Source organism: Netta rufina, assembly GCF_964035555.1.
Source record: "Netta rufina genome assembly, chromosome: 2".
Lineage (NCBI taxonomy): Eukaryota > Metazoa > Chordata > Aves > Anseriformes > Anatidae > Netta > Netta rufina.
In genome coordinates, this window is record NC_140124.1 from 10,940,030 (window position 1) to 10,954,936 (window position 14,907).

General features: G+C 40.2%; 1 protein-coding gene across 3 annotated transcripts in view; it reads right to left on the reverse strand.

Moving 5' to 3' along the window:
- The window catches only part of DIP2C (disco interacting protein 2 homolog C), a 311,358-nt gene that overhangs the window by 85,969 nt on the left and 210,482 nt on the right, over positions 1-14,907 (reverse strand). For all 3 annotated transcript variants that reach the window (XM_084281851.1, XM_084281850.1, XM_084281849.1), the window contains 2 exons: positions 10,353-10,444; positions 6,169-6,279 (listed from right to left, as the gene is read on the reverse strand). In XM_084281851.1, coding sequence (XP_084137977.1) covers positions 6,169-6,279; positions 10,353-10,444 — 203 coding nt within the window. The remainder of the gene's footprint in view (positions 1-6,168; positions 6,280-10,352; positions 10,445-14,907) is intronic.

Below are 14,907 nucleotides of genomic sequence, written 5' to 3' on the forward strand. Positions count from 1 at the left end.
CAACTTGACCTGCTGAGCCCCAGCACTAAACCATGTCCCTTAATGCCATGTCCACACGTCTCTTTAATACCTCCAGGCACGGGGACTCCCTCACTTCTGTGGGCAGCCCATTCCAATGCTTGACCACCTTTTCCATGAAGAAATTCTTCCTAATGTCTAGTTTAAACCTCCCCTGGCACAACTTGACGCTGTTTCCTCATATCCCATCACTTGTCACCTTCCTCACTGCAACCTTTCAGGTAGTTGTGGAGAGCGATGAGGTCTCCCCTCAGCCTCCTCTTCTCCAGACTAAACAACCCCAGTTCCCTCAGCCACTCCTCATAACTTTTGTTTTCTGGTCTCTTCACCAGCTTCATTGCCCTTCTCTGCACATGCTCAAGCAACTCAATATCCCTCTTGCAGTGAGGTTTGAGTTAAAATACAGTCATTTGTGAGAAGCAGTCAAAGCGTCCATATGGCAAGGAAAAAGACTTCTGACTTTAGGAGTATTGATTCTTTCAGATTTCAGAGACTAGCTATTGAGCTATCGGCATCCCTTCTGAGTAATGTAAAATGAATGTCTCCAATGCTGAAAACTGCTTTGTAAGTAAAAAGAAGAAATCAAATCACCTACTGCTGAAAAACCCCCACAAATGTCTCCCCCCGTAAATAAAAGCACCCTCCTGCACTTAAATGGAATAAATTTTCAAGACAAACTGTTTTGTCAGCAGCATTATTTGCTATTTTGGTAGTTTATGCTAATCTGCTACTTTGACAAACCCTTACTTGCCACAGACAATTTATTTTGCTAAATTTTGTTGGGTTGGAAAAAAACCTCAGGGATCCAGCAGAGACTGGGTGAAACAACTGAACCAATGCAGTCCCAAGCGCAGACAGGGAGAGACTCTCCATCAATGCTCATCGTCAGAAGCCTCCACAATTCACAGTTTGAAATGACAAGTAATACAGGTGGAAGGCAAAAGATACAGCTGAGGTATTGTAGCATGAGGTTTGAGATGAAATGCTGACTTTGGAACTATCATTTTACATTTCTTGAAGGCACGGCACTTGCTGAAGTATGAAAAATGAGGTCTGCATAGCTTTAGACAATGTCTGCACACACCTAGAGAGATCAATCTTGCAGATGAAGCGAGCCAGAAATCCTCTCTGCTGTAGGTAGCCATTCAAGGTTCTCTAAAGACTTTTATTAAAGGTTCCCTAAAGGTTTTCACCACTACCTGGAGGCAAATTGTCTTCATCCTGCTGCAGAGAGTGATAATTCATTGTCAGGATAAAAAATCCCACGTGTGGCTGCATTTCAGCATGCTGTTAATGTCATTTTTGTAATGCTTTGTGAGAGTATCTGTGTGAAGGAAAACAATTATGTTCCCTTCTCTGTGAGTGGGAGTGCATAGTCTTCCACCTAATATGGAAGGAAGGAAGAGACAGCCAGTGCCAAGGTTGGGCTGGTAAAGGTTACTCCTATCCACTTCAAGTCCCAGACTGGTTTCAAAGTGATAATTATGTAGCAATACCTTGCAAAATGAACTAATTTTTTTTTGGTTGTTGTTACAACGCTTATTTGAGCTCTATTTGCCTTTACTCTAACAAACATTTTCTGTGAAAGAACAAACAGGGCAACCATCAGACACAAAACCCAAGCACCGGTACCTTTAAAACAAAAGTGAAAAGGGATCAAGGAAACCATCCATTTTAAAAATACAAAGATCTTAATAAAAATAGTCAAAACACAAAGCAGATGCAATTTTCATGATCAGCTTTATGAGGCAGAAATCAGCTGTCTCATCAGAGAGAGCTTTGCTATCTGGTTGTAATTTTCATGTGAAACATGGAACTGTGAGCAGTCTGAATGTCCAAAAGTCTTAATGAAAGCAGGACAAGAGTTATTTTTGGCAGGGGACACTGGATGAAACACGATATTCTCTGTAGGAAACTACTTTTTCCTAAACCTGAAAACATAAAAACAAAATGTAGACTGTAAGGGACCTGAGGTTGACGGCGACCAGCTGAGCAAAGACCTCTGCCCAGTGCCTGCAGAGGGGAGGGTGGGCACGGCGCCCACGTGGGCCCGGCTGTGTGTGCCAGGGGTTCATCAGGGCTGAGGCTGGAAGGCTGTGCCACCGAAAAGAAAATCTATGGCATTTTATGCATGTTTTAGATCCAGCAAAGAAAGTTCATTGTCAAAAGCTGTTCAGAACGATGCCAATTCCCAGCGTTGCTGGAACTCGGTGGATATGTTGCAGTGTATCAGGTACAGCACAATAATGAGGAAAGCGGGGAGGAAACAGGGCTCGTTTTACCTCAAGCTCTGAAGACGTCTGAATACTAGAAAAAATGTCGAGGTGTATTTCCTTTGGAATACAATTCTGCCTTCAAATGGCAGAAAAGACTGGGACAACTTCTCTGTTTTTTAAAGATGTATCTCTCTGGCTACCGTTAAAGCTTTAATAACCTAACTTTTCAGGATTTAATAAAAAGAGCTCCTGGAAAACAGTTTTTACCCTCAACAAAACATCTATTTGATATTTTTTTCATGTGTCCAGGAGTGGGTATCTCTGAACTCACTATAGAAACACACAAGCATATTTTAAAATCACATTGTCAAAGCCAGATTCTGGAAAAGTACAGAAACACTTCCAAGAAGCACACGTAGCATTAAGTCTAACAGGCTTAATAATGATTGAGAAATAGTTTATATGCTTTCATGTCATATTCTGTTACAAATGTTCACCTCCTATGACAAGAAAGCCATAAAGAGCTATGTGGGATCACTGTTCACATATTCACAGAAAGCGATTGAGCGTAACTACGAAAGTGCTTGGAGGACAAAAATGTTATTTTGAGATTCAAACAGATTAGCTCCCCTGACTGTATCAGAGCAAAATCATAACAACTTTCACGGTGCCCATCAAATGGAAAAAAAAATAACCTGCAAACTCTGAAGAAAAAGAAAGCAAAAACATATTTTAAAATCTTTTCATACGGGGAATAGTAAGCCGCTATTTGAACTGGAACTTGAAACGTCAAAAATCCTGTATCTGCTACTTTGATGGCACCTTCTGTGATACCTGGTTTGCAATTCACATCGCATCACATATACAATGCGCCAATGCAGAATACTCCAGCTTCTGGTAACATTAACCGAAGTGGCAGTTCTGGAGGCAGAGATGTGGCATACAACACACTAAAAAGGGACTCGTACTTATTTACTGATTTTGGAAAGCATAAAGAAATTTGGGCAGAGGGACTACTGTGAAAAAACACAGCCCTTAATCCAAGGGTTGAGGATTAGTTACAAAAAATTTTGGAAGTGATCATGATACAGACATTTCAGTGGCATTAATGGAAGAAAAGACGAAAAAACCATGTTGTTTATTCTATAGCTGCAATGACTGTAGAACCCCTGACTGCTTCTTCTAGAACAAAAAATCAGTTTTGATGTTTAAAAAAAAAAAAAAAAAAAAGCTTGAGATTTCAGTTTTTCATTTTAGATCTGATTTTCCCAGTCCAAAAAGCAAAAAATCATGCTGACACAAATGCCCACGCCCAGATCCTTGCTGAACACCCAAAAGTCTTGTGAGAAAGCAAAAGTGAAGAACCCTGCACAGAATCCAGTGAACCCATCCCAACTGCCATGCCAGACAGGTCTCTGTAAGTCCTCTGGGGAAGTAAAACTAATTCTAGGTATTTTGTCAAGACAAAGATGAGATACAAAGCACGACGAGATGGACCATCACCTAATGGACCAACCAGAAAATAATTCTGTCAAAATCTAAAAAAAAAAGTACACTCGTGATACAAAGAGCAGGCAATACACACCAAATGTATGGGCTGCTAAAACAGAAGCCTTCACTTCCACACATGCATAGATGACTGCAGAGTAATAGATGAGCCTGGCTACCTGGCTGCAAGTATCACTGTTCAGTTTTAAACTGCCAGGCACAATTGGCACAGAGCTGTGAAAAACTCTTCCTTATGAAAACACAGAACAGTATTAAGGCTGCTAACACAAGTTTTTAATACTAAAAATGTGCTGATGAATACTAAATATGTGCTCACGAACTCCCTGAAACAGCTCATCCTGTATCAAGTTGTTATTCTGTAAGTCTATATGCGCCCGTAATATAATTGTTGGTCTATTTGTTAGTTCACATCTCTCTCTTCCAAAAATCAAGCCAAAAAAGGTATGCTGCCAGAATTTACTGAAGCGTGAAGAAAAGAGAACAAATAATGGTAAAGCATAAAAGAACAGCCTAGGCCATTGTGAGATGACACAAATGACATCTTCCCACGGATGCCAGAAGCAATCCGCTGCCATTTGACCAAGCAGAGGTATTCCTTCTGGGACTACTCAGAACATGATTTTCATCTCATTGCTTCCACTCCAGTTCCTTCTCCATATAAACAAATGCAGAAATATTTGCAATAGTATATGCTGTGAGATTGCATAGTTTTATTTATAGGTCATAGATCATGTTGCTTTTTTAATTATACTGCTGACATCTCTGTTATTGTTTTATCGGTGCAATATTTAAACATTAGGGAATGATCTTGGCAACAGTTAAACAGTCTGAGCCTGTAGTTATTGCCTTATATAAATATATATATATATATGCATGTGTAAGTGTATATTTTTATATATATACATACGCACACATAAAAAAAAAATCAAGGTTCAGCCAAATTAGGGTAAGTTATTAACCTGACATAGGGTATTTACTTGGACAGCTGGATTTTATAGCTTACTGGATGGATATGGTATCAGATGTTCTAAAATAAATCTGATTTATACCTATCCATATACTTTAACATGCAATTAAACCTTGGACAATAAGCAACGGGGGAAGACATACCAGATTATTTTTTTTTAGTCCCTGAAGGTCACGTTGCTTCTTTTTTGTAAAATGAAAGTCAAGTTAACTATGTAATGATGTATGTATGATCTTACAATGTATATAGTCTATTTGCCTTATTTTGTTGACACACTTAAAGCAGAAATAATGCATCACTTCATGCAACTACTTCAAACTACCTCAAGGTACTGCACTCACATGTGAAAGCATGGTGATAGCCTGATGCAAATGCAGTACACTTCTACTACAATCCTGACACTCATTCCAGAGTCAAGTCCACTCCTCAGTGATATCTAATACAACACTTAACAAACAAACTAGCATGAACTTATTCCCCACAGTGGATTAAAGAACACATGTTGTGTGGACAATTCCAGACCAAATACTTGAAGTAAAGCATTATTAGTGCTAGCTAATAACAAAGGAATTATATAACGGGACATTTGGGAGAACCTTAGAGTAAGCATTGCTGCCAGCCATGCTAAAATGAAGGGGATATGACAAAAAGAGCTTGGAATGGATAAATATGTTTCATTATATTTAAAGCCTCAAAGGTATGCATCCTCAGGAAAAATGCATGTTCAGCAGCATCAGTGCAACCTTCCCAGCTGTGGCTCTCCAGTACCACTGAACCCCCTCCCCTCACTGCCCCCAAGTATCTCTTCAACCTGAAACTGCTATACCTGTCTACTAAGATTTTCCCAGAAACCAGTGGTGGAATCTGAACCAACACTACATGTGACATGTTTTTGATTAGCCATGATCATTTTCAGCTATGAACGTATGCTCTGCGGCAAGAATTCACAAACTGGTTTTGCTCAATGTCCAGCCTTAGCAGAGATGACAGTGGCGATGGAAGCTTCAGGATACAACTGCACACATAAACACAGGAGAAGGCATTTCCCTAACTGCTTTGAAGTAGCACACAAAGCAGTAGTGGCATTATAACATAGCTTTGGTTGCAGGGACAGGTGGAAAATCAGCAGCTGCTGCCAATGATTCTTTGTCAACGGCCAACATCAAAATGCTTTGAGAGGGTACGAAGATAATCCATCTTGGGCTGGCAAGGCTGTTCTCTTGCAAAATTTTCCTCTCCTTTCCCAGGCAGACCTGTATTTGCTGAAACTGCAAGCACATCTTGAGATTTGCCGTCACAGAAAAGAAGGAACTATATATAACTCACCACACAGCACTATCTTTGTATCTGTAGATTCAGAGCTAGTTAACCACAAATGTACTCAGAAGTTAGTTCAGTTGTGATTCATTCTGACATAAGTTTTAAAAGGCAGTATAGAGAAGAAATTCTGTTCCCTACCTTTCTTGTAAGTGGCACTTCAATAGGGACGGGGACAACTTCTGCAAGCAGGCAGCCATAAAATGCCACCATGAAAGCAGCAGGATCATTGTTAGGGAACACGAGTGTTACCTGAAACAGAGACATACGTTAAAGATTTTCTGAAATGCATGTTTTATTACAGGTTTCAACTAACAATAGCTGGAGTTTCTATGCTTCTTTTGGGAGAAAGGTGATTACAGAAACATTTCTACAATAATTACTCAAATACCTAAAGAAAGATGAATGAGGAATCAGAAGGAATTTATTCTGATACACGTTCCTTTTGTGAACATTTTCACTTAGGTTGTAGTTAAATATTTTCATGCTGCATTGTTTCCCACATTGACAATACCTTTCATCTGATTTTCAACTTACTGATTGCTTTGCAGATATTAAAGAACCAAACAAATGGAATTAATAGAATTTTACATTTTAATTTAGTATTTGCTTGATGTTACTGAAAACAAAGTGGATCTGTGACCAGGTCAGATTACGCAGACTTACTGTGTCATTATGTCAATCATTAGCAATTATGTGTTAAGGCATGTGCTATGAGGAGAGGTCTGGGACATTTGCTTTGTCTAGTTTGGAGAAAAGGAGGCTAAAGCAACCTCATTGCTCTCTACAATTTCCTGAAGAGGGGAAGCAAAAAGGGAGGTGCCGGTTTCTTCTCCCTGGGAAATGATGACAGGATGTGTGGGAACAGCACAAACCTGCACCAGGAGAGGTTCAGACTGAACATTGGGAAAAAAATATTTGCCAAGAGAGTGGTCCAACACTGGAACAGGCTTCCTGGAGGGGTGGTTGATGCCCCAAGCCTGTCAGTGTTCAAGAGGTGTTTGCTCTCATTAATATGCTTTAACTTTGATTAGCCCTGAAGTGGTCAGTCAGTTGGACAAATGATCTTTGTAGGTCCCCTCCAACTGAACTATTCTATTTCTATTCAATTCAATTCGATTTAATTCTAAGTCTGGACTTGCTAAACTTCACAGCTTTCGGGCTAGGGAATTATTTAGATTAAAGAATGTCAAGAAAAGATAAGACATTATAGAAAATCACCTGTATGCTCATGAGGTGTCTTTCATCTCCAGATGTGCTGAACTGGGCAGCTTACACCTATGGGTGCTGCAATCTCTTTAGATCATCCAGGGACAAAACAGAAGGATGAATGAGATTGCATGATCTAACTGAGGATCCAGCAACCTAGAGAGCCCACAGCTCTCCTTGCCATCAATTAGTGGTTAGAGACCTCAAGGGATGGATCCTGTCTATATTTTTATTTTCATTCACTCAGATGCATTTTCTCAACTCATGTCTTAAGCAGCTGCAATGGAGCTGGTAACTCTACCTCCCGGGGCTGACAGAAGTGGCATGCAAGAGGTGTTCCACTTGACTTCTAACTTAACTCCATTGGGTTTGCACACAGGATCAGTGTTCAGCACCTTAAAGTTTGCTGAAAGTACATATTAAGTCTTCAGTTTTGACTGATTTGACATCCATAGGACTTACAAGTTTCAATCTCTTGGAGCAAAACCATCGTGTTTTACACACTTGCCAGGATTCAGTAACTGGAGATTAAAAGTGTTTTCAGTGATTTCATATGGCTTCAAAGATGGTTCCTTTCTACAAATTAAATTGATTTCTTCAAACTAGAAGAAATCTAACTTTGTCCAAAGGGTCAAAAATATCTGTTTTTAAGATGAAGGCTTAAAACTTTAGGAACTTCATAGAAAAGATACTGCTATCATATCTGTATCCTAGCACAAGAAACAATACAACTGCACAAGATGGCTGTGCAGTTTAGTGTATATATTTTCTGTACACATACCATAAATATCCACAAGGGAAATGGAATGAAAGGGTTTTTGCTAGGTACACTGCAGGGATAGCAGTTTGCTGAGCCCAGCACAGATCTGAAAGATGTTGAAAGATCCCAAAAGGTACTTTGAGGATTGTTATTTTTTGTGTTGCTCTTTGTTTACATACACACAGTGAAGGTTTAGCTGGGAATCTTTTCAAAGGAGCTGACTGAGGTGAAGAACTCTCACTGAAGTCCAGTGGGGATGAAGCATTAACTTCCCCTTCAAAAGACATTAATCACTAACAGACCCATACCAAATAAACAGATAGCGTGTGTAACAGCAAAAAGGGATAAGGCTGAAGGCAAATGAAATATACAGTGCATTGATGAGAATCTATTTATCTGGTAGATATATTAGAGGGCAAGCTTAATTTACAGGCAGCTGTCTGGGATGACATGAGGTTAAATTTCTGAAGATACTATAGTAGGCAAATGTGGTTCTTCGTGAGCTATAATTGTATCAGAACCAGGGACTCACATACAGGCACAATCACTTATTCTTTTGTCTCGGACAAAGAAACTAAAGAGTGATGTCATATGAGTCATGAAAAATAAAGATTGCATTGATAGAATATGCTTTTAAAGGGGGAAAGCCCTTTCCGAGTTGTATATCATATTAACGTAAGTAAACAATTACCCTCCGATTTGGAAAAGATCACAAATATGCACAAATGTATTTCATTTAGCATTTCAAAAGTACCTTTAACTGTTGTCACACAAAATACATTATTTAGAATAAAAAGTCATCTTCAGAGAGGTCAGAAAGCTTTTATGTTATTACAACAGAGGGATAACAGCCAGAATAACAGCCTAGAACATCAGTACAGTAACACCTCATCTTCCACAAGAAGCAGCTTTAAATGATCGTGTTTCTGTTACAGAGATGCTAAGCAAGATGTTTTTACAGCACAAGCATACGCTTTCAGCACTCAGCCATAAACATTTGTTTCGCTGTAATCTAGGTGGATTTATTTTAGAAGGACTGCAATTTGTTATGTATGTGTCCTGCACTAGCTAAACTTCCAGCTTTCTGACTGAATTATCCACAAATCTTTTCCTAACGTTAGGAGATGTCAGCGGTTGCTGCAGTAAATTAATGCAAAGATGGGCAGTTAGCAGACAACAGGGAGAGAGAGGCACACACACACTGCCTGTATCTGAACTTTATTCCATTTAGAGCCTTCTGGGTGGATTCTCTTGATGCACACACTTGAACAACTTGCTGCTTCTGCTGTTGCTTAGATACACACTTGTAAATCAAGCAAAAGAGATTCTTCAGATGGCTGAATACCACTGTAGGAAGCAATTTAGATTAAGGATCTAGAGATCTTTTAGTTAAATGCTTTATGATTTATTTCCAAATGAAGCACAGAAAGGACCGTCAGGTTTCTTTTTTTTTTTTTTTTTTAATTCATTTTTTTTCTTCTCTGAACCTTTACTGCATGCTCTCATTTTTGAAGACATAAGAAAAGTGCAGTGCATATCAACACATTTTTCACATATGGCACAAAAGGACCAAGTAAACCAGCAGTTTGAGAATTGCTCTCAAACTGGAAGAGGAATCCTTAATTTCACATTCAAAACTCTAATCACAAGGTTATGACTAAAATGTGCATTTCTGACAGATTTGTTCAGGCACCTCCATTCCATGACTTAGAGCCAACCTGGAATGGGACCTGTGGAAATTTGGATACACACTCCGGCAGAGAAAAGGGGTAGCATGAAGGCAGCAGACTAGCTCTGTAACCCTTGCCCTCTGTGGATGTTATACATTCACCTAGATCAAGCCTCTGGCAGTAGCTGAATCAGATTGAAGAACAAGGAATGGAAATACTCTCCACATTACCAGTCAGCGTAATTTATTTATTTAACTGGCTGCCAGAATATGCATAGCTTGTTTGTGTTTGTCCTCCACAATGCTCCTCTTTTTTTTCTACCATCTCAACAACTACAAAGTCATTAGTAAGTACGTTTTACCCACACGACACCTCCAGGCTCTATAAGCAAGTTTTTGCTAAACAGACCGCTGTTCTATGTCCAAAAATCACTTTCCATGGGAACGTTTATTGCTGATGTTGCCACAACTTGAAGTTGCTATTCAGCGAATACTAGCTCAGATTATTTAATGTGCAATTCAAAACATCTGTCTGAGTGATCAGCCCTTTTCTGAGTAAAAGGCAGACTTTCCTCCACCCCCAACATTTAACTTCATTAATTTCCCCTGGGCACCCAAATACCTCATTCTCTCTTTGTCAACCTGGGATCTGAATTATTAATAAATAAAAATCATTCAGTTACTCACCCTGTCTCCAGGTCGTACCATTGGTTCTTGTTTTGTGCCTAATTTATGTAGTATATTGTAAGCAACCTTCATACTTCTGGTCCAAAGTTTGCCTATTAACACAAAATTTGTAAAATTAATTTTAAAATTCTGCATGTTTTACAAGATTATTAAAGGGAAAGAATGCCTAAGCAGTAGAAGAAATACTAGGAAAACATACATGAATTTTCCAACTAAATGTGATACCACTGCTGCAACTAACAGAAATATTTTTAAATACATATCAGATATATCAGATATTTTCTTTGAACTTCAAGACAGCAGCATTTTTAAGCCAAAAAAAAAAAAAAAAAAAAAAAAAAGCTTTCTTCAAGGTAGAAAAAAGTAGCTTTCTTGCTTTGCAGTGAATTGGATCTGGACTCCAAAAGTCAGGTGTTAGAAGTGGCTGGAATACCAAGAAGTCCAGACAGCCTATTACCAAAAGCTGCCTTTCAGTTCAGACTGCTATGCAGGGGGACTTCCCTCCGAGGGTATGATGCAGGGATCATAATGGCACTTTCCCTACTCCAAGACACCAAGGGAAAAAGGAAAGCAGTCCCGAGAAGGAGAGACAAGGAAAAAAAGTCAACAACAGAAAACACCCTACAGCCAAAGGGGCACACTGAAGCAGCAGGGACCTTCTGATCCTTAGCACACCTGTAAGATGAGTTGCACTTTTAATTCTGGACCTTCTTCAGTTTAACTTGGCTTTTACTTCTCCCCCACTCCCACACAGTCCCTTCCCTCAGTTTCACTTCACTTGCCTCCAGGTATTCTTCCTTTTTACCATCTCTGTTCCCCCTTGCTTCATCCCCCCATCTGCACTTACTTAGCTAATCTTCATACAGACCTCGCATCAATATTATTTAAAGAAAGAATCATCTCCTCAAAATATCACTGGCCATATTGTGCCTTTCATTAATCCTTTAAGAGATCAGCATATCCCGACTGTGCAAGTTCTTTCCGAGAACCTTTGTTTACAGCCCTTGTTACTTCCATTCGAATAATACCTAGTATAACAGACCTTGGTCTTGGCTGGCCCTCAGCTACTGTCTTGAAGCAGTATTCAGTCTGACAGTAACAAATCTTTAATTCATGCCCACCAATAACTTAAACGATAATAGGTTCTGACAACGGATTACCTATGGGGTTCAGCAGTTCAGGCTCCCAAACAAGCAGTACTGCTATTTATAACTAAGCCAAGCAGTTTTTATAATAAATTCCTCCACATTCTGGATACGAAATGCAATGCTGTATTATTTTAAGTGCCAATCTGATGCAAATGTAATGTATAATGAGAAGGCCAGATTTTCTTTTTTAACTCTTAAGGAAAATTGGAAGGTCACTGCTGCCTGTTATTGAGAAAGTCTTAAGTGCAATTACTTCTTATGAAAATGGTAATATTTTATCATTAAATCATATTTTCTGAAGCTTTAAATATATTTAAAATTGCTCCAGTATTTGGATGCTGAATTGTCCTGATGTTTAAAAACAAACACAAGTCAATTCTGTTCCACTGAAAACTCAATGTGGATACAGGAATACTTCTGCAGAATTAACCTTCATAACACTGCAGTAAACTACCTGCCTTTATTGGAAAAAAGTCTTTAAAAGCATCCCTGTTGCAACAGTCAACACTTAAACTTGACCAGCAAGTGGGATAAAAACAAGGATGCCCTAGAAAAGCAAACATTTATTTTCTTAAAAGTTTCCAACATTAAAGTTTCAGTGGCAACAAATGTAGAAGAGCAATTAGTACTGATACAGAAATTTGGAGAATGGAAATGAAAAGCCTGGTAGAAGTTCTGAGTGCAAGGGAGAACCATCTTTACACAAAACACTTTCATGGTTATAATGAACATTAAGATTTTGATCCCTTTTCTGAGAGACATAAGGGGCTGCTGTGAAAAGTTCTATTGGAGCTATGGAGATTAAATCTGTTAAAAGTCTTAAATTTGCATTTGTGACATATTCATACTCATTTTTTGTGTATCAAACATGCCATCTTGCATACAATATTTTCTTCAAAATTTGAGCTCTGAAGCACTATTCATATTAAAGGACTTAGATGCGTTCTTTCAGAAGTACATGGGTACACAATACAACTATCTCCATGCCAATGTAAATCAAAGTAAATGTAGAAATAAAGTTCTCTCAAAGAGTAATGTGTTACTTTCTAGTAAGGTTGTAAATATTTGTCTAAATACATTTTGTCATGATGCTCCCTTACTTCCAAAATTTTACTTCATCTTCTGAAATATAGAATATACAAGGCCATTTCACTACTTCCTCACCTTTCTGTTTCAACACACCTTGAATTGCACAGAATAAGTCTGTAATATTTTCTAGAGGTCTTTTTCCTCCCAGGCCCTCTCCTGTTCTAATTACTGTTGGAATACCAAACTGTGTCAACTAACTGAGCTACCTGCATGTGCGAAAGGGTATGAAACTATGGAAAACTGGAATGAGGAAGGCAGTTTGCACTGAGCTCTGATGGAGCTGGGACAGAGGATCTCTCCTGCATCCCTCAGCGCTTCCATCTTTTCAACCCACTCAGGCTCTGCCTGTCCCTGGCTGCCGTGGCCTCTGCTCGGCCAGCAGCGAGGAGCATCTCTGTGTGCAGGCCAGCCATCTCGCACACTGATCCCAGAGTCAATCCCACACAGATCTAGACCTGGGCTGTGCTCAAGAGCAAGCCCACCATTTTTCTTCTAGATATATAGCTTCATTCCAGAAAAGACAGAGCTGTGAAGGGAACAGCAGTGCAGGAGCTGGAGCCAGGAAGGCCTGAGTCACCAGGGCCAGGCCTGTGGCTGCTGGACGAGGCGCGACACGGGGCCAACTGAGCTGTGTGTTTATTTTGCCACCTTGGCCGTTCAGCCTGCCAGCGTCACTGAAAAACACAAAGGGCTCCATGACTGTGGGATAAAAGCCCTCAGTAACAGAGGATGTTATAAAGAAGGAAATCTTTGAAGTGTTTCCTTCCTCGGTTCTGCCTAGGTTGCAATTCAATGTAATTCTTCCTTTGTAAACTTGAGAGATTAGACGTTGCTGGGAAAAAGCTGATTGCTAAAATCTCTCCCGCAAATCCCGATGAGGAGACCTTGCCTTGACCTCAATTCTGTGCACATCTGCCCTGGGGCAGAAGGCAGCCCGGTGGGGGAACCAGCTGTGCTCCATCCAAGGCTTTCACTCCGGGATGGGGCCGACACTTGCATGGGGGAAACCTGCTATGAAGGGACGTGAGCTGCAAAGGAAATTGCGCCGCTGGGGGCTGCTGAGGATATGGCCCTTTGTCCACAATTCAGCACAGGTCTTCCTCAGATAAACACATTGCCATCCATCTTCTAGTAAGTTGGCTTGAAGACAGAAGGGCAGATGTAGAAAACTCAAGCAGCAGTTTCAGGCAGCAGGGGCTGGAGCAGCCCAGGTTTCTGCACGGTGACAGATCTCCTTTTGTCCAGCAATGCCACTGTAGCAGAAAACGGTTTTCTGCTCTCCTGTAGCGATGGAGAGCAAGCACCAGCTGGATGCAGCTACCCCCAGCAGCACTGCTGCTTCTAGACCCTGGGGCCCTTCTCATCTTTGTTTCCCTGGTCCTATTCAACTGCCCTCCTGCCTGCCTTGCCAGGGACACTGGATGCTCACAGTACTTGTCCCTGCCTGACTCTGTCACGTGTGAACTCATTTTTGAGTTTGAAAATGAAGGCTTGGTAAGCCCTTTAGAGAGGTAAGTCATTAGAGAGACATTTGCATATCCAGTGGCATTTTGGGCACTAGGGTACTCTCCAGAGGGGGGCTGGGCTCCTGCAGGTCCAGGACACACACAAGTGTCCTGGGTAACTCAATGCCTTTGATAAGGTCCTGAATTTTCCAGTTTTCAGGTCCAAAACTATCTCCCAAACAATGAAAACTGTTCAGTATCCAAAGAATTTCCTGAGTTGATTTGGGAAAACAAACCAAGCTGGACAACTACATGTCACTACTAAAAATTGTAATTTTCCTACCCCCCATCAAGCTGCTTATTTTGGTGTTAGTTTCCAAAACGTTTTATAACTCTACAAGATACAAAGAAATCAAGGTTTTCTCCTCTACATCTGTCATATCCCAACACATTTCTAATTGCTGAAGCATTTACTGAAATAAATCTTCTAATGATGATCAAATCTTCCTTATGTGCTCCTGTAACTTGTCGCAGATATTGCTGCTGGACCTACAAGCCCTAGCAGTGTGCTCTTGGAGTGAGGCCAAGTCACCTTCAATGTTCTTCCTACACTGGCAAACCAAATTGAGCATTCCCAGTGCCCAGCAAGTATCAGCAAGTGTGTGGTGCAGCAGCTATGCCTCTGAAGCTGAGCCATGTCCTGCAGACATCACTCACACACAGAGTCAAAGCAGCCACAAATGAAAATTATCACCTCACATTCTGGCAGCCATGACAAACATTGTTAACACCTGTGTGGGGCAAATATCTGTGGATTTTTTTTGTTTTCTGCTGGAATTTTGATTTTGTTGTATAGTAGCAACTCTACAGCAT